Here is a 20,460-nt window from a genome sequence, read left to right on the forward strand (position 1 = left end):
AAGGGGAAGCGTGGGCAGCAGTACTACACCTCTGGAAACTTCTGTTCTCCTGCTTGTTCTGTCCACTCCATAAACCCAGCTGTCCCCAAGACCCAGCTCTGTCCCACCTACACTTGTCTGCTCCCAACGTGTCACTGCATTATGGAAAGCCCATCTCAGCAGAAGTATGTCACCATGAGCCCAGTGACACCAAAACGGGTCCTCCTGTCCCTGGAGGCCAGAGGTTGGTGGCCAGGGCCTGGCTGATGACCGCTCGCTTTTCCAGCTTTCACCTGGGAAGTGAGGGCCAACAACAGAAGCTACCATATGCAGTTCAAGAAGAAATTTGCCTTCTGCTTGACCAAGAAGAAGTATGCGGTGAGTCAGATTGTGACAGTCCTCTCTACCAGCTCCTGGTGCCCTGAGCTGGTGGTGGTCGGGGGGTGACCTGACAGAGGTGCCATAGAGATCCCCAGTAGGATGGAGAGTCACAAACATAATCCACAATGAAGAGGAAGGGCAGCTCTTTGCCCTTTGCCCTAAATGCCCTCTGGAGCTCTGAGACAAGGAGCAGAACTGTATGAAGGTCAATTTTTAGTCTGATGATCAAATCAAAAGAAAGATTTATGAAAAAAGTTTGGATTGAAAAAAAACATGTTTTTTTTTTTTTTCTTTTTTTTTTTTCCAGAGCTAAATAACAAGCATTTTGTTGGGGATCAGTAAGATAAGTTACAGATGATCAGAGGCACAATATTTTGTTTCAGTTTTAAGTCATATAACCTTTTTTTTTTTTTTTTTTATTGGAAGGGCAATGCCATTAAGACAGCCAAGTACAACATCCTGACCTTCCTGCCGCTGAACCTTTATGAGCAGTTCCATCGAATGGCCAACGTCTACTTTGTCTTTGTCATCCTCTTACAGGTGAGATGAACACCAAGGTAAAAGCTCCTGTGTGAGAGGCTGTCCAGCTAAGGAGGGTTGGCTGGTGTTCGGAGTACGGGGCTGCCTGACAGGGTACTTGGGTTCCCGTCTCCAACCTTTCTAGAGGACCACTGTGGGATCTCAACCTGTTACTTCTCCTGGGCTTTCTATTTGGTTAGATGCAGCCCTAAAATATGCAACTATATTGAGTTGCATATTCAGTTGCACTGAGCCATCTCATTCATTATGAGAAACAATTCTTCTGTGTGAGGAGCAAAAGGAAGATCTGTGTCTCACAAGATCAGTTGCTGAGACCAGGACAAACTCATATACCCTCCAGGCATTTGAGGTATGACTGCAGAGCAGGTAAAGGATTAAGAAAGCACGGTTCACAGCAAAAGCCAGTAGACGAAAGTCCTGTTGGTGCATGGAGGTGAATCAGATGTTGAAGGAATATCGTTCGAGAGGTTACATGGTGCTTTGAGAGCTTTTCACAATGACAGTAGCCTCATTATTTAAGATTATTTTCTGCAGCTAGTTCACACAATTTTGGTACGTCTGGTTGCTTCACTAGAGCTGAAGTCAGTTCTTCTTTTGCACTGACAGTATAAAATGGTGTCAAACATACTGTTTTTCAGTGGTGTTCATTGCCTTTTGGGAATTCTGAGGGGCTGAAAATGTTCATTATTTGGCTATTTTGGGTTATTTTAAACTGGTTGGGTTTGGATATAAGCTAAGATCACATAGACAATTCCTAAACAAAACTCCTACCCTCCTCACTCAGTGATCCACATAAAAAGAGTTAGAAATTTAACAAAGCAGTTTTGTGTAGACAGAGATGCTAATTTGATTCATGTTAGGTTACAGCCATCCTTGGGCACTGCCTAGGGAGGAGAGCTGAGACCTAAAGTGTCCTAAGGAGGGATGAAAGTTTTGCAGTGAGGTACCGTTCTTCTTCCACAGACCATTCCTGAGATCTCCACACTGCCCTGGTACACGCTGCTGTTCCCCCTGAGCTGTCTTCTCACCATCCGAGCCCTACGAGACCTGATCGATGACATTGTGAGTATGGGCTGGAGGGAGGCTGGGAGTGTTGGGCACAGTTACTGGGGAGCAGGTCAGCAGGAAGGATTCCTTTGCTCTGGGGTGAACTGGAAAGTTTGGGAGATGCCATCATTTGAGGTACCATCAACTCTACCATGTCCAAAGTGCTTTGTTCCCTTTGAAAGGATGTGACCAGACAGTTGCTTTCCTTTAAGACTTGGAGTCCCACCTCTGTTATCCTGTAATGTTTAATATCCCAACCAATGGCTATATTCCCAATTTGGTCCCCAGGGGGGATCAATCTTGGGGGATTTCTGCCTCTTTATTCATCAGAATACATCTTCAAATTGCTTCAAAAAGCAGATCTTGTCCCAGGACTGAGGAACCCAGATATTATGACATTTAAGGGGGTTGTTTTCATAGAACAAGAAAGTCTGACGTGGCCTATGCCTTTCTTTTGGCTTCTTATTTTGCTTGCCTTTGTGCAGGGCCGTCACCAAAGTGACAGAAACATCAACAACAGGCCATGTGAAATCCTGTCTGGGAAGAGGTGAGGGGCTTTGGGGAGCTTTACCTGTGTTTTCTTTACCATCTTGCAGTAAATATGTGTGGAACAGTGGATCATCATGGTGCTGAGCACCCTTGGATGTAGCAGTTATGAAAGGTTTTGATGGGACCATGCCTGACTCTGCAAACTAGCACCACTCCCCAGAATCTGTTGTAGGTTCAGGTGTTTCCCTGTAGGGATGATCATACCCCTTCACAGACGACAGGTCTAAGAAGCATTGGTTTGCTGTGATAAGCTGGGAGGAGAGTTTTCCAGCCACAGAATTTCCTCCAGGTCTTCACAGCTAACCCATTGCTGCATTTCTGCTAAACTCTGATCTAGCAAAAGAACTGGTCCAGGGAAGGACCAGCATTTCCCAGCAGGTGCCAGGGCTGAGAGTCAATGCCTCCAATAGGTACATGGGATATGGACAAATAGGTCCCATGCCACTTTCAGTGCTCATCTGTGCTTTGGTCACACAAATAGGAAGCCACCATGATGGCAGAGGAACCAACAGTTTGCAGCCCCAGTTCATGCAAGAAGCTGGGGCAGCCAGGCTGGTCCAGAGGGCAGAAACAGTATTTGCCTTGCTATGATCCATGTTCCCACTGCCCCATGAAGGTAAAGCACAGCCTCCAGGTTTGCAATGTCCATATTTTCCCCTAAATTCTTCAGCTTCCGCTGGCAGAAATGGTGTGACATCTGCGTTGGGGACATCGTCCGCCTGCGCAAGGAAAGCTTCGTCCCGGTGAGTGATGCCCTGGGGCCAGCAGTGTGCTTGGGCAGAGTATCGTCAAGGAGAGGCTCAGCTGGGTGCTCTTTTCCCTTTGCTCTCCAAGGCCGACATGCTCTTGCTGTGCAGCTCTGAGCCCAGCAGCCTGTGCTACGTGGAGACTGCCGACATCGATGGGTGAGGAGGGTGGCAGGAGATGTCCCAGCTGAAGCCTCCAGCCTTGGGGACCACCAGCACCTGAGGGGGGGCATACTGGGAAGGCCCATGTCCAGCAGAAATCAGGGCACTGGGGGGCTCCTCCAAAAGCTAAACCTATAGACGCTGCAGAAATGCAATTAAAACCCTAATCTTGGGCCCCACATTTCAAAAATGAAGGGCCAAGAAATTTCTGAGGCAACAGTCTGGGGCCTGTCCAGAGCTGGGGAAAACCCCGAGTCCTGCATGAAGCAGCTCGTGACCTTGGGTCTGTTTCATCATCCCCCAGTTCCCCTCAGCTGCATGGGGACACTGCCTGCCCATCTGCCCTGCCTGTCTGCAGGGTGATTTAATGACAGGGTCTCGGGGCCAGGCCTTTCTCCCTGCATGAGTGCTTGATGCCTGCCATGATAGGTCCCTATCTCGCTCTCCATCGCCAAGCACTACTGTCACTCATGTAATCGCCTGATAATTAATGGCAGCCTCTGTCCCATGGGTCTGACAGCAGAATTAACAGCTCTGTCACCCTGCAGGGTTGTTTCAGTTTTCCCTGCCTGGTTCTTGTTTGCAGGGAAACAAACCTGAAGTTCAGGCAGGCCCTTCCAGTCACCCACCGGGAGCTGACGAGCGAGGGCAGCGTGGCCGCCTTTGATGGTGAGCCCCCTACACAGGCCAGGATGTGTCTGTTCCCCTGGGATCACACCCATGTGGCCTCGGGAGGTCTCCGTGCTCCTATTGGCCTCATGCTGTCCCCTGGGGCACCAAGTGCCACCACTCTACCAGGAGGCTGCACATGTCCCTGCCACAAGGCTGGAGGCTGGCTCTAGCTGCAGGCCCTTGTGTGGAGGCCATTCCCCAGCAGCGTGGTTCTGCAATGGGGTTGTGCGCCTTTCCCCCTACCTTGGCTTCTGTTTTCCCTATGAGAGTCGAGCATTTAGCTCCCAAACTTGAGTTCAGACCCTGGATTTTTCCCCTTTGGTGCTCCATAGGATGATGCTGGGGGCTCTGGGAATGAAGGGGATTGTGTCCAATTTTCTAGCCCCCTGTGGTCCCTGGGCTGAGCGCCCTCCTAGCACTGAAGGTGGGCGCTCCAGCTCAGCCAGCCTTAACCTGAGTCACCCATACAACAACCACACTAGAGAAATCTCAATTTCCCCTCTTCTCTGGAGGGGACAGGCACGGGGAGGAGAGGAAGGACCCCATGTTTCCCCCAAAGCCAACACCTGCATCGTATCCTCTGATCAAGGGAGGGTGACCTGCGAGGAGCCCAACAGCCGCATGCACAGCTTCACCGGCACGCTGCAGTGGCAGGGCGAGACGTACTCTCTTGACAGTGAAAGGATCTTGCTGCGAGGCTGCAAGCTTCGCAACACCGACTTTTGCTATGGCTTAGTCATCTACGCAGGTGAGTGTCCAGGTCGGGGGGAGAAGGGGGCAAGAAACATCCAGGGCCCCAGGGATTTTAAGCTGCCCAAGTGCTTTCAGTGTCAGGAGGTCCCATTCTCTGCTGATGCAAAGTAAACAGACCACCAGGACTTGCTGCAGTAAACAGACCACCAAAAGTTTCTCCCAAGATTTCCTGGTGTTGGTCTCACTGGTAGGCAGGTGATGTGGTGGTTCCAAACATCCCCCTGTTCCAGGTTATATTTCACCTGCATCACGTCCTGGCTCCACTTCACTTTGTTGCCTCCTGCACAGACAGCACAGACAGCTCAGACAGCTGAGAGCTTGGCCACGGATAACTCCGGGCAGAGAGGAGGGATGAGCGCTGGTATAAGCAGCACTTTGAGTGTGCAGACGTGGCTTCATTAACCACTGATCAAGGGACATGGTCCTCTGAATCCTTTAGAGCCGGGGCAGAAAGCAGCATCTCTTAGCTGCAAGGTGACCTTCTGGGGACTGTGGACTTGTTTTTACTTCTAAAATGTTTCTCGCACAGGATTTGATTCCAAAATTATGAGGAACTGTGGAAAGATCAAGCAGAAGAAAACCAAGCTGGACCGCATGATGGACCGGCTGGTGATCATAGTAAGTGCAGTGTGAACACACAGTTAGATGAGACAGACAGACTAGCAGGGCCCATAGAAAAGGCTGGTGGGCTCTGTGTGACGTGGTGCTCTCATCCTGGTTTCCCATCTCAGATCTTCCTGGTGCTGTTGGCCATGTCATTGTGCCTCGCCATTGCCTCCGGGTTCTGGGCCAAGACGTTCCAGGAGAAGCACACCTACCTCTCTGCTCTCTACAAACACACTGCTCCTGCCAAGCAGGCCTTCTTCAGCTTCTGGGGCTTCGCAATCCTCCTGAGCATCATCATACCCATGTCCATGTATATAACGTAAGAACGACAGAGATTGCAAACAATCAGCATTCAGCACCCTTCTCCCTGCCCTTGACCCTCATCTGGCGCCTTGGATTTTAGCCACAAAATGGGGATGCATGCAAGGTCCATCTGAGCAAGTCGTTTTCGTGTGTTCCATTGGCTGTAAGAGGGTATGGGTGGAATAAAAACATTGATAACATCCTTTGAGGTCTCCTCAGAGGAAAGCCGGAAAAGAGACGTAAAGACATGATGTACTGATGTTGGAAATTGGGGCCAGACTGAAGAGGACAGACTGATAAAGGAGGTGTTTCCCCATGGAGCAGCAGCGGGGTGGGGAAGAGAAGGGCACAGGCATTACAAGCAGGCGCTAATCACAACTTGTGCAGGGAAAAGCCCTTGACAGACTTTTTAGACCCTCCACATCTATGAATTTTGATATCAAGGACCAGATTTCCAGAGGAGTTCAGCTGCCTGGGACCCAGCGGGCTCCCTGTCTGGTGTGATGTGCCTTCTGGAAACCTGGCCACCAACAAAAACTTGCTTATCCCCAGCTCAGAGCAGCAGGACCTAGGCAGGCAGTTCCTCTCTGCCCTTTCTCCCCAAGGCAGATCCCCAAGTCCCCCTGGGCTGTGAGTAATGCATTCTCCTTCCCTGGTGTAAGCTTTCTTCCATTCTCACTCCATAGGTTTGAATTCATCTATCTGGTGAACAGCTTCTTTATCAACTGGGACTTGGAAATGTATTATGCTGTCAAGGACATTCCAGCAAAGGCCAGAAGCACCAGCCTCAATGACCAGCTTGGCCAGATTGAATACATCTTCTCAGACAAGACTGGCACCTTGACACAAAATATTATGAGCTTCAAGAAATGCTGCATTAATGGGACTGTTTACGGTAACTTTTATTGGTAGCAGGTTTGTGGGGACTCCTGAGTGAGGTAGACCTTGAATTTAGGCTGCTTTGGTTCTTTTCTCTCCTCCTGGCTTCCTAGGAAGCTTGGGGCATGTGGGTGGATCTTGGTGGTCTGGTGTGTGGGGCTGAAGACACTGTTTCCAAGTCTGGGTACTGTGAGACTCTTGGGTGACCTATGGTGGAGGTAGAGAAGTCATCCTTCCTTTTATGTTGTTTCTTTATGGCGAATGCATGTAATGATCTTTTTTTTTTTTTCTTTTTTTTTTTTTCTTTCCCCTTAGAATCCTAAGAACTGCCAAGTCCTTCCTTCACTTACTGCTCCATTTATTTGAGTTCTTGGCTGCCTTTTGGGGGCTGTCACGGTGCTTAATTAGTGAAAGCAGTGAGGGCTAGAGCTTTAGTATGGAGCTCCTTTTTCCTGAGATACTTATCAACCACTTGAGACAAATGGATAGTGACAAAAGCAAAGAGAAGGGAAAAAAAATCTAGCAAAGTTTTTAAGCAGGCATAAAAACAGTTTTTCTCTGTCTGATGCATCATGTTGCACCTCTGATAGCAGCATCGCCATAATCCTTCCAGCCTCCTGGGAAATGTGGATGAAAGCCAGACCTGCATTTTTAACAGGAAAAACATATAGTTTGAACAGTCTGAACTGTCCAAGAGCCAAATAAGTCAAATGTGGATGTCCTAATGGAGCGTGGCTCACAATGGACAGACACCAAGCAGGTGCTGAAAATCTTTCCCTTCTTGCCAGTGTTTTTGGCCAGCAAAAGAAGCAGTTCATTGTAGAAATAACTGCTTGAAGCCCTTGCTAGTCATGCTCCCTGCCAGCTCTCTAGTAACTGAATTATTTTTATTTTGACAGGTTTGGGCACGGGCCGTGAGAACAAACAGCCATCGGTACGTAATTCCCCTCTCCTGCGTAACTCAGGGCCAAACGCTGCTCATCACCGGGGCCAAAGCCGTAGCAGTTACTGGTTATGGCAGCAGCAGGAGATGCCTTTTGCTGTGGAGCACGGCTTTCTGACAACTGTGGTACCATCCTGTGAGGTGTAGGGATGTGCTTCCTTGGGCTGGCGGGTTTGCTGCTCTTCAGCTGCTGGTAAAGGACAAGGGAACAGGGTTATAGAACGCTGCCAATCTGATTTTCTAGCCTTTTAATACTCACCCCCTTAGTGTTGGCAGCAGAAAGCAAGGTTTCTGACTTGGATCAGACCATGCCAGCACAGGGTTGCTGTATCACACCCTAGCAACACCCCCACGGCAGAGCCTTGCAGGGTGGCCCCATTCTTGGTGTCTCAGGTGCCCATGTCTCTTGCAGGGGTCAGGGCTGACCTGGAGCCACCATGGGGAGAAGATGTCAGACTCCAATGATGTGGCACTACTGGAAGCTGCTCGGCGAGACAGTGACCCTGTGCTGAGGGAGTTCCTGCGGCTGCTGGCCCTCTGCCACACCGTCATGGTAGAGGAGAGAGGCGGTGGGTCGTCTGCACTGTCAGCTCTGTGCGGGGTCCAGCTCCCCTGCAGGGCACAGGGGGGCTGCGGTGGCTTTTCCACCACATGGCAAAGCTCTGCTGTGGTGAGGAGAAGGTGCCCTGAGAGCCTGGGGATGCTTTGGGGCAGTCTTAGCATCAGCCTCTGGCCCAGACATGGGCATTTTGGGGTTGTTTTAAAACCACATAGTTGGAGCAGAAGCACAGGGAGGATAATCCATCCCTGTCTGGACACTTTTACCACCGAAGGAGCAGAAGAAAAGACACAAGAGGGGCTGAGATTCCTTAGCTTGGTGGCTTGGACTTCAGGCTCTCCATAGATAATGTTGGTGCTGGGCAAGAACGAGGTGTTTCAGGTGTGTAAGAGACTCTCGGATGGGATTCTCCTTGCCCAAGCCTTGTTCCTCTTCCACAGACCAGCTGGTTTATCAGGCGGCTTCACCGGATGAAGAAGCACTGGTGCTGGCAGCCAGGGACTTGGGATATGTCTTTCTAACCCGAACACAAGACACGATCACCATCAGTGAGCTGGGAGTGAAGAGGACCTACGAAGTGCTGGCCATGCTGGACTTCAACAGTGATCGCAAGAGGATGTCTGTCCTGGGTGAGTGGGTTGGGGTGTCTCAGGGGGACCTTCTCTGCCTACAGAGGGTCCCCTCCTTTCTCAACCCTACAGGGGGTGGCACCAGGGTGGTTGCAATTGATGGCAGCTGGCACAGGAACTCCAGTCATCTCTGTGGTTTTGCTTGCCCTGATATCTTGGTGAAGGCAATAGAGAAGGGTATGAGCAGCTGAGAGAGCAAGTAAAGCAGGGGCCCAGAGGAGGTGTGTAAGGAAGTGACAGCCCTCGAGGCCTGGTTCTGCCTCATGGTGATGTAGATCTGGAGAAATTCCTGTGCTTCCTGTGACTGTGGGTACCAAACCACCAGTGTCACCTGCGGTGCCTCCTGCAGCACAGCGAGGTTGGCCTGTGCCCCTAGGGCCCTGTGTGGGGATGGCAATCCCCAGATGGGGTGGCAGCTCCTTGTCCTTCCCCTCCTCCCAGTGCGAGACCCCCAGGGCACAATCCGGCTCTACACCAAGGGGGCTGACACCGTGATCCTGGAGCGACTGCGCAGCCGAGGGCCCAGTGAGACCTTCACCGAGAGGGCGCTGGATGTGAGTCCCTCACCAGCCAGGGGTGGGATGGGCTGGTCCCTGCTGCTGGCTTTGGGTTGGGTGCCCCAGGGTCCCCTGCTGCTCTTCTCCCACTCTGGCTTCAGAAGCTGGCTCTTCCTTGCTCCCTTCTGCTCTAGGAGCTCCACCTGCATGTGGGACAGGGGATAAGAGGGCATCAAATCCACCCTTGGGGCTCTGCATGGACTGGTTGCATCACTGGGGATGACAGTGGATGGGGGGACAGCCAGTGCCCAGAGAAAACCCTCAAACCCTGGTGGGTCTCCAGCTCTGACCATGGGGACACTGAGTCGTCCCGGTCAAGGCAAGGGAACCACGATGTCTTGTCCCTGTAGTGCTTTGCAGAGGAGACCCTGAGGACTTTATGCCTGGCCAGCAAGGTGGTGAGTGAGGCTGAGTACTGCGAGTGGAGCCGGAGGCATCAGGAGGCCAGCATCCTGTTGCAGGACCGCGTGTGGCAGCTGGACAGCCTGTACGAAGAGATGGAGCAGAACCTGGAGGTGGGATGAAGTTGGGGATTAGGAAGAAGCACCTGCACTGGTCCCCACAGCCCATGAAGGGCAGGAGGGTGGAGTTCAGCTATTTGGTGTGATGGGGTGTTCAGCCCAACACCCACACCCTGGGTAGGAGGGCAGGTAGAGATACCCCTAGGGTGACTTTGTGACATGTCAGTAGACACCCAGATGGAAACCTGCTGGGTCATGTCCACCCATGGGAAGGAGTGTGCAGGGACACAGGACCCCTGGTTGGATCCAGGGGTAATTCCCACCTCTGTATCTTGCCCTGGCACCCTGCCCCACGTCATGACACCCCATCCAACCTTCCTTCCAGCTGCTTGGGGTCACAGCCATTGAGGACAAGTTGCAAGACGGAGTTCCCGAGACCATCCAGCTGCTGAAACTGGGCAACATTAAAGTGTGGGTGCTGACGGGAGACAAACAAGGTCAGTAGAGGCAGCCAACACATTTCAGCTTCTCCCCAAGCCAGTGCCAGAGAGTGGATGAGACCCTGGGAGGAGGCAACAACCAGGCCCTGCTGTTGCCTTTAATATACAACAGCATGTCCCACAGATCATGTCACCCATGGGAAACCGAGGCAGGGGAATCCATCTGCATGTTGGCATAGAGCTGGAGCAGAGCCCCAGCATCTGCTGCCCACCCAGGGCTGAGGGACCCTAGGGTGGGGGCTGGGACAGGGGGCACAACAGACCACTGATGCCCTTGTTGCAGAGACAGCAATGAACATCGGCTATGCGTGCAAACTGCTCACAGATGACATGGAGATCCTGGAGGAGAAGGAAGTAAGGTGAGTCTTCATGACCTTCTAGCTCAGGACATCAGGTTGGTGGGGACACGTGGGTGCTGAACATGCTGAACACACTCACTCTTCTCCATCCCAGCCTGGATGGCCATGGCCATCACTATCTGCTAATGTCTTCTCAGTTCTCCCCATCTGTTTATGCCCCTATAGCTCTCTTCTTGGCAAGATTTGGCCAGAAAGTGCTTAGCCTGGTTCTCTTGCCTCCAAATCACATGGGCCAGGGCTGATTTCTGATATCAGGGAGCGCCATCTCTGTCCCCCCTGTTCCGACCACTGGGTTACCAGCCCCTTCTCTCTGGAGCTGGCTTTGAGACGGCAAAGGCCAACCATGCTCTTTGGCCAAAACCACTCAGTGTGCCCGATGTCCCCTCCTACACAGCGAGATCCTCGAGGCTCACTGGGTGAGAAACAGCCGCAGCAGCAGCAGGAAAGCCCCCGGTAGTAGCCGCCTCTCCCAGCAGCACCCAGGGACTTCGTGCCACAAGAAGAAAGCTCTCGTCATCAGTGGGGACTTCCTGGTAAGGTGGCACTTGGGAGGCACCCCTGCTCCTGTCCTTGCTGGCAGATGGTTGTTTCTGCCCCAGGGCTATCAAAACATTTGGTGGCACCAGCACTTGGAGGAGGTGACACCCGTCCTGCACAGGGTGGGTGGGAAAAGCCACAGGAACCCTGTCTTGGGCTGGGGAATGGATGATGGAGGAGGAGATGACCTCACACCAATTGCTTGGTGTTGGGGGGTTTCAGCCACACATGTCCAGCTGGTCTGCTGGTGGGTGATATCTTGCTCTGCTGGTCATTACTGGGACAAACTGGTCTCATGGTTATATTTGGTACTCCTAATGCAAGACAAACTTGGAGAAAATGGTTTGTTTTTCTGAGCTTCAAGAGCATCACTGAGACACTGGGGACCCTCACACTGTGACATCCCTGGTGGTCTTTAGAAAAAGTCAGCTCTGAATGTTATCCTCCTTCCTTGCCCATGTTAGTGTCCCTACAACTGAGGGGATGCAGAAGTGCATTTGTACCTGCCCAAAATTTGTGTGAATGTGCAGGAGATGAGACCAGCCCCACCCATCCCTGCTTGTGGGAGAGCCCTTGGGCCTCATCCCTCTGTGCTGGCCACAGCAGGAGGCCCCAACCACGTGTGCTCTCTCCTAAGGACAAAATCCTTCACACGGGAGAGGTGCTGATGAAGAAGGAGGGGCAGCTGTGGCAGTGGCTGCCTTGCTGTGGGGCCACGGACCCGCAGGAGCAGGGCAGCCTGGTGGAGAGGGCCTTCGTGGACCTGGCCACCAGCTGCCAGGCTGTGATCTGCTGCAGGGTCACCCCCAAGCAGAAGGCCCTCATCGTGCAGCTGGTGAAGAAGCACAAGAAGGCCACCACACTGGCTATCGGGGATGGGGCCAACGATGTCAACATGATCAAAAGTGAGGCGGGGGGCTGTGGTAGAACCGGGTTTTGGCCAGCATGGCCCTCTGATGGGGGTGGGGTGTCCCAGTCCCCAGTGTGGCTGTGCTGGGGGGGGGAAGGAGCAAAAGGCATGAGGCCAGGACCAGCCTGGGGCAGAAGCAGGGCCCCGCTTGCTTTGGCAGTGGAGATGGTTTGAAGTTTCTTCAAGCTCCAGCCTGGGCAACTGGCAAAGAACTCCCTGCCCCTCCAGCAGCCCCCGATATATGGCTGCTACTTGCCCAGCTTTGCCTGGCGTCACTCCAGCAGCTGTGGGACACGCAGGAGGGCTTTTCCCCTTTGCCTATCGCTTCTGGATTCCCCCTCTGTCCATCAGCCTGGGAGCAACCTGCTGGGAAACCAAACATCGCAAAAGGCTCCCCAAAAACCTCCCGCGTCCTCCACAGCTGCTGACATTGGGGTGGGCATCAGCGGGCTGGAGGGCATGCAAGCCGTGCAGTGCAGCGACTACGCCCTGGCGCAGTTCTCCTACCTGCAGCGCCTCCTGCTCGTCCACGGCCGCTGGGCCTATCTCCGCATCTGCAAGTTCCTCCGCTACTTCTTCTACAAGACTTTTGCCGGTCTCATGGCCCAGGTCTGGTTCGCTTTCCACAGCGGATTCACGGCTCAGGTGAGGGCTGCTGCTGGTGTGCTGGGAGCGTATTGGCAGGGACACATCCATTCTGTGGATGTCCACAATTCACCTGCTGGGGACCCAGTGCAGGTTTCACGCCTGGTACCACCCAATGGGCACATGTCCCCGTCACCACCCTGGTCTCTTTTCTCCCTGGATTTTTGGGGTAGCCGGTTAATTGTGTTTGGGATGGTTTGATTGGGAAAAGCACCCTGAGGAGATTCAGGGTGTCCTTGGAGGCAGTGGCAGCTCTTGTGAGCAATAGCTCAACCTTACACAGATGTAGGGAAAGATGCCACTTGCCTTAATCTATTTTCCCCCAAAATGGAAGCTTTTACTTAGGGACAAAGGTCATCAGCATGACTTGACCACCATGGTGTGGCTTCAGCCCCCTGACCCTGCAGCACAGTCCCATGGACCTGCAGAGCACTGAGGACAACCCAGGGCTGATGCAGAGTTCAGAACAAGTCCATAGGGCTTTCCCTGGGGTTTGGATGTGAGACTTACACCTTCCACAGTGCCTGGGCATCCTTTCTGAGTCTTTCCAAAACAGCACTGAACTCAGACACTTTATTCTCCCTTCTAGCCTCTGTATGAGGGCTGGTTCCTTGCTCTCTACAACGTCTTCTACACTGCCCACCCCGTGCTTTCTGTGGGCCTTCTGGAGCAGGTATGGGTTCCCTGGGCTGCAACCAGCCCCTGTACCTGGAGGCTGCATCCTCAGCAGGTGTAAATCAGCCCAGCAGTAGGCTGGATTCCAGTTCCCCACCCCTCTGGGACAAGCAGGTGGAGGACGCGCTGCAAATCTCCCAAAGGAAATCTCCCAAAGGGTGTCACGGGTGGGGTGGCCCAATCCTGGCGGGGAGGGTGATGCTTAGCACCCTCCTTGTCCCAGCAGGACGTGAGTGCCAAGAAGAGCCTGGAGTTCCCTGAGCTCTATGCCATCGGGCAGCAAGACGAGCTCTTCAACTACCGCATCTTTGGCGTGACACTCCTGCATGGTGTCAGCACCTCACTTGCCAGCTTCTATATCGCACTCTGGGCCTTCAAGGACTGTGTTGGCAGCAAAGTCGTGGGTGACTACGAGTCCTTTTCGGTCACGGTGGCCACCTCGGCTTTGCTGTCAGTCCTCGTGGAGGTGAGCACTAGTCTGCCCTTCCCTATGCTGATCTCTGGTGCCTGAGTTGGGAATGGGTGGAGTGTGGTGGCACTGGAGGCTGCTGGCAAGGACGTGGGATTGAAGGCCACCAAACCAAATGGCACATGGGTTGTGAGACAGATGGACCCTAGGCATGTTCCAACACTGCCCAGTGTGGCTGGGGGACAATCCCCCAGGAGACTGGGGAGGAATTAGAGACAAGTGTCCAAATGAAAGGGGGTTCCCCCAGCCTCCATGAGGCACTGTGTGCTCTGCCATTGCCCCTGCAGATCATCCTGGATATCAAGCACTGGACGGCATTATCCTTCCTGATGGTCACAGCCAGCCTGCTGCTCTTCTGCCTTTTCTCCTACTTGACGCAGAGCATCAATGCCTTCAGGATAGCCCCTGCCATCTTCCGCTTCCCAGGTGGGATACCCCAAGCATCCCTGCACACCGTTCCCTTCTGGAGCCAGGGGAACCCACTGGACTCAGTGCTAGCGGCTGTTCCCCATGTTGTAGATCACGGCTTCTCTTGCCTAGATCACATCCCTTGGCCTGATCCTCCTGCTGTATGGTCCCAGGGGACAAACTTGCTGGCTCTTGATCTTGCTGTGTTGATTTCTGACTCTAGTTTAGGAGCCATCTTCTCTTTAGACCCCTCAGCAACTTTGCGGGTGGGGGCCTGTTCCTTCCCCATTGTTCTCTCTCTCCTCTCCACCTCCACTGCTTGACCATTGCCCACAGATGCCAGCCAGAACGCCCTGACAGATCCCTACGTCCTGCTTGTGGTCCTGCTGTCCCTGGTGGTGAACACCATTCCCTCGCTCACCGTCCGCTCGTACCATGCCATCACAGGCAGACGCAGCATCCAGCAGGTGAGGGCTCTGGGGAGGAGGATGTGCCTCCAACCAGCACGAGTCTGGGGCTGGCAAGGAGGTTGCTGGTGCTGGGGAGGGTGAGGATCCCTAGGGAAGCCACCAGGGCCATGTCACCTCTGCTTGATGGCACCCTGCTCTCAGGACACTGGTGCTCAAGTCCGGTTCCATGGCCCTCTTCCTGAGTCAGTTCATGAGGAGGAGGCTGTGGGCAGGCTGCTCCAGCTTCTGGAGAAGGTCTGCAGGCAGGAATTGGCCTCCAGAACTCCCAGGTTAGGAGGCACCAGGTCTGGTTCATGTCCCACTGCTGCCCCCTATAGCCTTGGGTCCATCTCCATCCATGTGTCATCCCTTCCTGGTGGTACAGAGGGGATTGTGCTCCAGAGCTCTGTGAGCTTCAGAGACACCCAAGAAGATCCCCACCCTACAGACCCCCCCCCAGAGGCTTGGGCCATGGTGGAGCTGGGAGCCAAACCCCATCTCGATGGAGGGCGTCTCTGCTTTGTACCCACCTTCAGGGCGAGAGCTTGGCCAAGAGGTGCCCACAGCCCTGATGTCCCCTTTCTCCTTGCAGAAGATCTGCTCAAAGGCCAGGCGTGAGCCGGAGCCCTCGGTGGAGCTGCGTGCCCATGTCCACCGTGGCTCTTTCTGCCGCCGCTCCAGCTACGCCTTCTCCCACCAGGAGGGCTACGCCGGCCTCATCACCCGCGGGGACAGCCTGCGCACCAAGGGCACCCGTGCCACCGGGGGTCTCCATCCCCAGGGAACAGCCCCACCTTCAACCTCCTGCCTCGACCCCTCGCCATAGCCAACCTGGCCGTGTCCTGCTGGGGCAGGGGGGCTTCCTTCTCCTGGGGGCTTTTTAATCCAAGTTGGATGGGTTTGCTGCATGGGCAGCCCCTGTGGTCTGCTGCAGGACCCTGGGGCTTGTCCCACCAGCAGCTCCATCTGCTGCACCAACTCCGTGGCTTCACTGGAGCCTGGAAAACTGTGAAAAGTGGTCATCAGCTGGTGGACCTTGCAGGTGTCCTTTCCTTACCCCGCCACATCTTTGCAATCTCTGCATGAGATGCACACAGCAGTGCCTCAGCCCACAGCAGTGCTGTGCCCTCCGTGCCATGTCCCGTCCCATCCCTGCCACATCCTGCTCCCCAGGACCATCCTGGGGACAGCTGTGGCCCCATAATGTTTGCTGCAAAACCTCCAAAGCTCCCAGCAGAGCTGGTGTGGCCAGGGACCATGCACAGCCCAAGGGATGCTGCAGAGCAGGTACCTGCGTGCATGTCCTGAAGCGCCACCACTCAGGGACAGCAGCAGCTGCTGGGGAAGTGTGTGAACAACTGACTGGTGACTGGATCACCTTGTTTTTTATTCTTATTTTTTAATAATATTAAAAGGACTCTGGCTTTCCTCTCCTCTCCTATAACTCTCTGCTGTACTACCAGCAAATTTCCTAGGAAGAAAGCTGCAAAGTAAGGGGCTGCAGGTGTCCCTTGGTGTGTGCAGGCAGCTCTCTGGCACTCACCAATGCTTGTGCCATGGCACAATGCATGGTAGGAAGAGATAATCAAGTAAATATCAAAAAATATCAGCCTTAGGGTTTTGGACCTGCTTCCAGCACACGACTTGATGTATTTGTTTAACAAGTGCTTTGGTCTCATCTGCACTGAATTTATGAGAATTAAAGTGTTTCCTTTGGGCTCTGGCCAGGAGGGTGCTGGGTTGTGCCAAGAGAGAAATAAATGGATCTGAGGCTTTCTGTGGGAAAGCTTTTGCCCGTGCAGGTATGTGCTGGGAAATCCCAGGGAGCAACTTCTCCCAGTTGGTTGGGGATGCTCCCCAAATCTGCACCCAGATGCTCATGGAGGGCAGTTGGGCTGCCTGATATGGGGCTGGATTCTCCTGAGCCAAGCTCTGTGTTCCTCGCTGACATCGATCCCTCTCCTCTGCGGAGCATGGAGCAGTCAGAAGAGAACCGACCCATGTGCTTCACTGCACAAGTGCAAGGAAAAGCAACAAAAGAATGTAGAAAAGGAACACAGGTTTCCCTCCCCAGGCAGGATGAAAAATTCCCCCATGTGCAAATTGCTGAAAGCAAAAAGGATTCACTCCCTGCTCATCTCTGAGTGTGGACACATGTAAGTGCTCCAGCAAATTGTCCCAGGGGCTGTGGGTGCAGCCTCGGCAGCATGACCAGGACCCTTGTGCCAGTGTGGGACACGCACACCAGAGTGAATGACTAGAAAATAATTTATTGAAGAAACAGAAAGCTGCAGAAATACAACACAGTCATGACGAGTAGAGGATGAACAAATAGAGATTTTTTTTCTCTTTTAAAACCTGTTGACAGGCTGGAGTTAAGTTTCCTGCTAATTTCCCCTGCATAAGTCATTGCAAAGAACAAGGAACAAACTCCAGAGCACACAGCACAGTTTGGATAAAGTGCCTGACACATAAGACTTTTTTTTGTCTTTTTTTTTTTTTTCTTTTTTAGCATTTGTAAATAGCTTAAACAAATATAATTGCAAGACACAGAGGAGTAACAATTGCATTTTGCTGTAGAGTAAAACCTATCCCATGAGATTAACAATGAAGCAGCAGCAAAAAATAAAAATAAAATCCAATTTAGTTAGAAGGAAAAAGTCATTTAAAAACTCAGGGATGCAGCCCCCAGACCACACGGGATGGGGTGAGTGTTACCTATTGCTATGCAGAAAAATGAGCAATGCTTTCTCAAGGTGGCTGGACTGGCAAGCCCGGCACTGTGGGTTCTTCCTGGCCAGGATTAATTCAGCTTGACTTCTTGTTTTCCTTTAGAAATTTAAGAGGTGGAAAGAAAACAAAACAAAACAAAACAAAACAAAAACAGTTTGTTTTTCTTTACATTTTTAATTTCCTCTCTTTAAAAACCATGAACAAAGAAATACGCAAAAGGAACTGAAGCATCCATATGTCCAGCCCCAGCCCCAGCTCCAGCGCCTCTTTTGCTGCAGGTGTCCTCTGAGACAAGGGAAAAGGAGCCAATTTAACACCAGGGATGCACGGTGCTGATGTTCCCACGGTCCTGGGCTGCTTTGGTGTAGCCTCCAAAAGCAGACCCCAGCACACACCCAGGGTTTGCACCTGGGAATTGGGCAGCGCGGCTTGGCTGCTCTTGGCTGCACGCTGTCCCCATCGCCCTCCCGATCAGACTCAGGGCTGGATGTGCCCATGGGTTTCAGTTCTGTTCAGGAAGAGGCATTGCAAAAAAAGGACCTCACCCCAATGCTCCCAGGCTTGGCATGGAGAAGTGTGCGCTCCTGGCCCCCTCTGTGCTGGTGTTCCATCATCAGAGCCATCGTTAGAGCTGGGAAAGCTCAGCTCTGGCTGTGTTATAATGGAATATCTACACCTAAAGCCTAGCTTTGAGGCCCCATCAGCCCTGTGCTCCTTCCAGTGAGCCTGGAGACCTTGCTGCACTGCTGGGAATTTAGTGATTTATTTATTTGTTTTTGGCACATGCAAAAGCCAACAGTGAAGACCAAAGGGGAAAACCAGCCTGAGGCTTCACAAGTAATGAAATGACCCCAATCCCTGAAAACTTCCACAAATGGAATAGGGCACGATCGCCGGACTGAACCATGGGGCTCAGTGGGGCAAGAGGTCCCGGGCTCCCTCCTCTTCCTTGCCCTCCATCAGCAGCCGGAGCCCCAGGCTTTGCTCCCCGACGGTCCCCACCAGGCAGGAGCTGTTCTCGTTGTCCTCTGAGGTGCCCCATGGGGCCTTGGTTCTGCTCCTGTTCCCCACAGCACAAAAACGCCTTTTGGGGCAACCCTGGTCCAGAGAATTGTCTTTAGGACAGAATTTGGATTGTCATTACCTGCAGGGAAAAAAAAAATCTTTGGTATCGTGGCAAGTTGCTCCTCAAGGCATTTTTGGTAGGTGTGGGCAGCAGGCAAGGCCGGATCCCATGTGGGGCAGAGCTTTGGTCCAGTGGGTCCTGGTGGGCTGAAGGACAAGGACAACTCTCAGTGCTCAGCTCCTCCGGGTTTCCCAAGCCACTCAGTTCATAACTGGAGGTGGAAACACGCCGGTCTCTGCAGGGGCCGAGGACTTGTGGCTGTGGGTTACGCCAGGCTTGGTGAGAGCTTCTTGTGGGTGGAAGCAAGGTCTTGGCTGCCAAACACCAAAGCTTCTCTCCCTGGGAGAGGTCTTGCAGGAAGAGCTGGGGCTCAAGGGGATGCAGAGCTCCCCAGAGGACAGGAGAAGGGATGTTTAGTAGATGGATGGTGCTGCTGGAAGAAACCACGTCTCCTCCTAAAGCCCAAATCTTTAGTCAGTGAGTCCTGTCTGTCCCCCCTCCACTTGGTACTGAGCATCTTGCTTAGTGCCGGCCACAAAGAAGGCGAAGGCTGCAGGGACACTGCTTTGAATGCAGATAAAAACCCTACTATGCCTTTGGGGGCCACGTTGATGGGGCCCAAAGAAGCTGGGATCTCACTCCTCTCAGTGGGCTGAACTTTGGAGCTGCATCTGGTGACAGAGGTGAAGGATGGAGAGGTGAAGAGGCAGAAGGAGACTGAAGAATCGGCATTTCCAAGTAAATGCTGTTGTCATGTTGGGAAAGCGGAAACAAGCAGTTAACATTGCTTCCTCCTGGCCCCATCACCTTCCTGTCCCCCAAAGACATGACTCCTCATTCTTACTCTCCTCCCATCTTTAAGGAAGAAGAGGAGCAGGGGATGCAGCCTGTTCAGGAGGACTCTGTGGACGTTTGGGGTGAGCTCCCCAGGGCAGGCAGGGGACCCTCCCAATGTCCTCTGAGACCTGCTGGTGAGATGGGGTCTTCCAGGATCACGTCTTCTGGCCAGAATCTTCTTCTTTGTACCCCTTCAGATGGAGAAGGTGTCTCTGTGAAGGGCTGGGGCCAGGCCAGGTGGCATGGGAGAGCCACACAGGGGCAGATGCTGTGAGCTGAATGATGCCACTGACCCAAATACATCCTTGGGTAGAAATCCATTGGAAACAGGTCACTCCAGTCCATCTCTGGGGCAGGTTGACACTGATGCAGCACCACCTCCAGTGCCTCTTCCCATGGAGGGCAAGGACGGAGGCAGGTCTTCAAGGCCACTCTGAGGGACAGCAGCTTGGGGCGATCATAGAAGCACAGCATGGTTTGGCATGGAAGGGACCCTTGAAGATCACCCAGTCCCACCCCTGCCATGTGCAGGGACATCCTTCACCAGCCCAGGCTGCTCAAAGCCCCATCCCTTGAACACCTCCAGGGATGGAGCATCCACAGCTTCTCTGGGCAGCCCGATCCAGCACCTCGTCATCCTCAGCAGGAAAAGCTTCCAGTGCCCAGAGGGTTCCAGCACAGGGAGCGTTGGGGCGCTGGGACCATTTCCCTTGTCTCAGAGCACACGAAGAGCCTGGGGCGTCACAAAATCAGGTGGAGGTGGCTGATTGTCTCTGTCTCTCTTCTGCACGAAGACACTTGGGGTTTGACACACAGATCTGGATAAACCACAAAAAAAAGCCCCAAACCCAAGAGGTACGGGACCTGGTAGGTTGGTTTGGCATGGGTGGACAGGTGGGTGCACAGTGGGGTCCCGTGTCCCAGACACCTGTACCCAGATTGGGGCACGCACAGGGCTGCGTCCCCCCGTGCTCCCCAGAGCCCCTCTGCTGGGGCAACGTGATGGGCAGAGAACGGAAAAGGAAGAAACGAGGCGAGCAAACCAA

The 20,460-nt window shown here is 53.1% G+C and overlaps 1 protein-coding gene across 1 annotated transcript; it reads left to right on the top strand.

The window, feature by feature from the left end:
* Positions 1-174: 174 nt before the first annotated feature.
* ATP8B3 (ATPase phospholipid transporting 8B3) lies at positions 175-15,544 on the top strand (the record flags this gene model as incomplete). The annotated part of the gene is made up of 27 exons (XM_084302587.1): positions 175-223; positions 266-357; positions 787-900; positions 1,864-1,962; positions 2,978-3,112; positions 3,180-3,239; positions 3,331-3,401; positions 3,991-4,073; positions 4,666-4,824; positions 5,359-5,447; positions 5,561-5,754; positions 6,425-6,633; positions 7,517-7,551; positions 7,973-8,129; positions 8,560-8,748; positions 9,190-9,302; positions 9,656-9,820; positions 10,152-10,263; positions 10,550-10,625; positions 11,020-11,158; positions 11,800-12,067; positions 12,494-12,717; positions 13,307-13,390; positions 13,619-13,858; positions 14,149-14,287; positions 14,606-14,736; positions 15,311-15,544. 27 exons carry the CDS (start codon positions 175-177, stop codon positions 15,542-15,544), a joined length of 3,660 nt encoding a protein of 1,219 aa, XP_084158713.1.
* Positions 15,545-20,460: the final 4,916 nt, after the last annotated feature.

This window comes from Netta rufina (assembly GCF_964035555.1).
Source record: "Netta rufina genome assembly, chromosome: 28".
In the NCBI taxonomy this organism is placed as follows: Eukaryota; Metazoa; Chordata; class Aves; order Anseriformes; family Anatidae; genus Netta; species Netta rufina.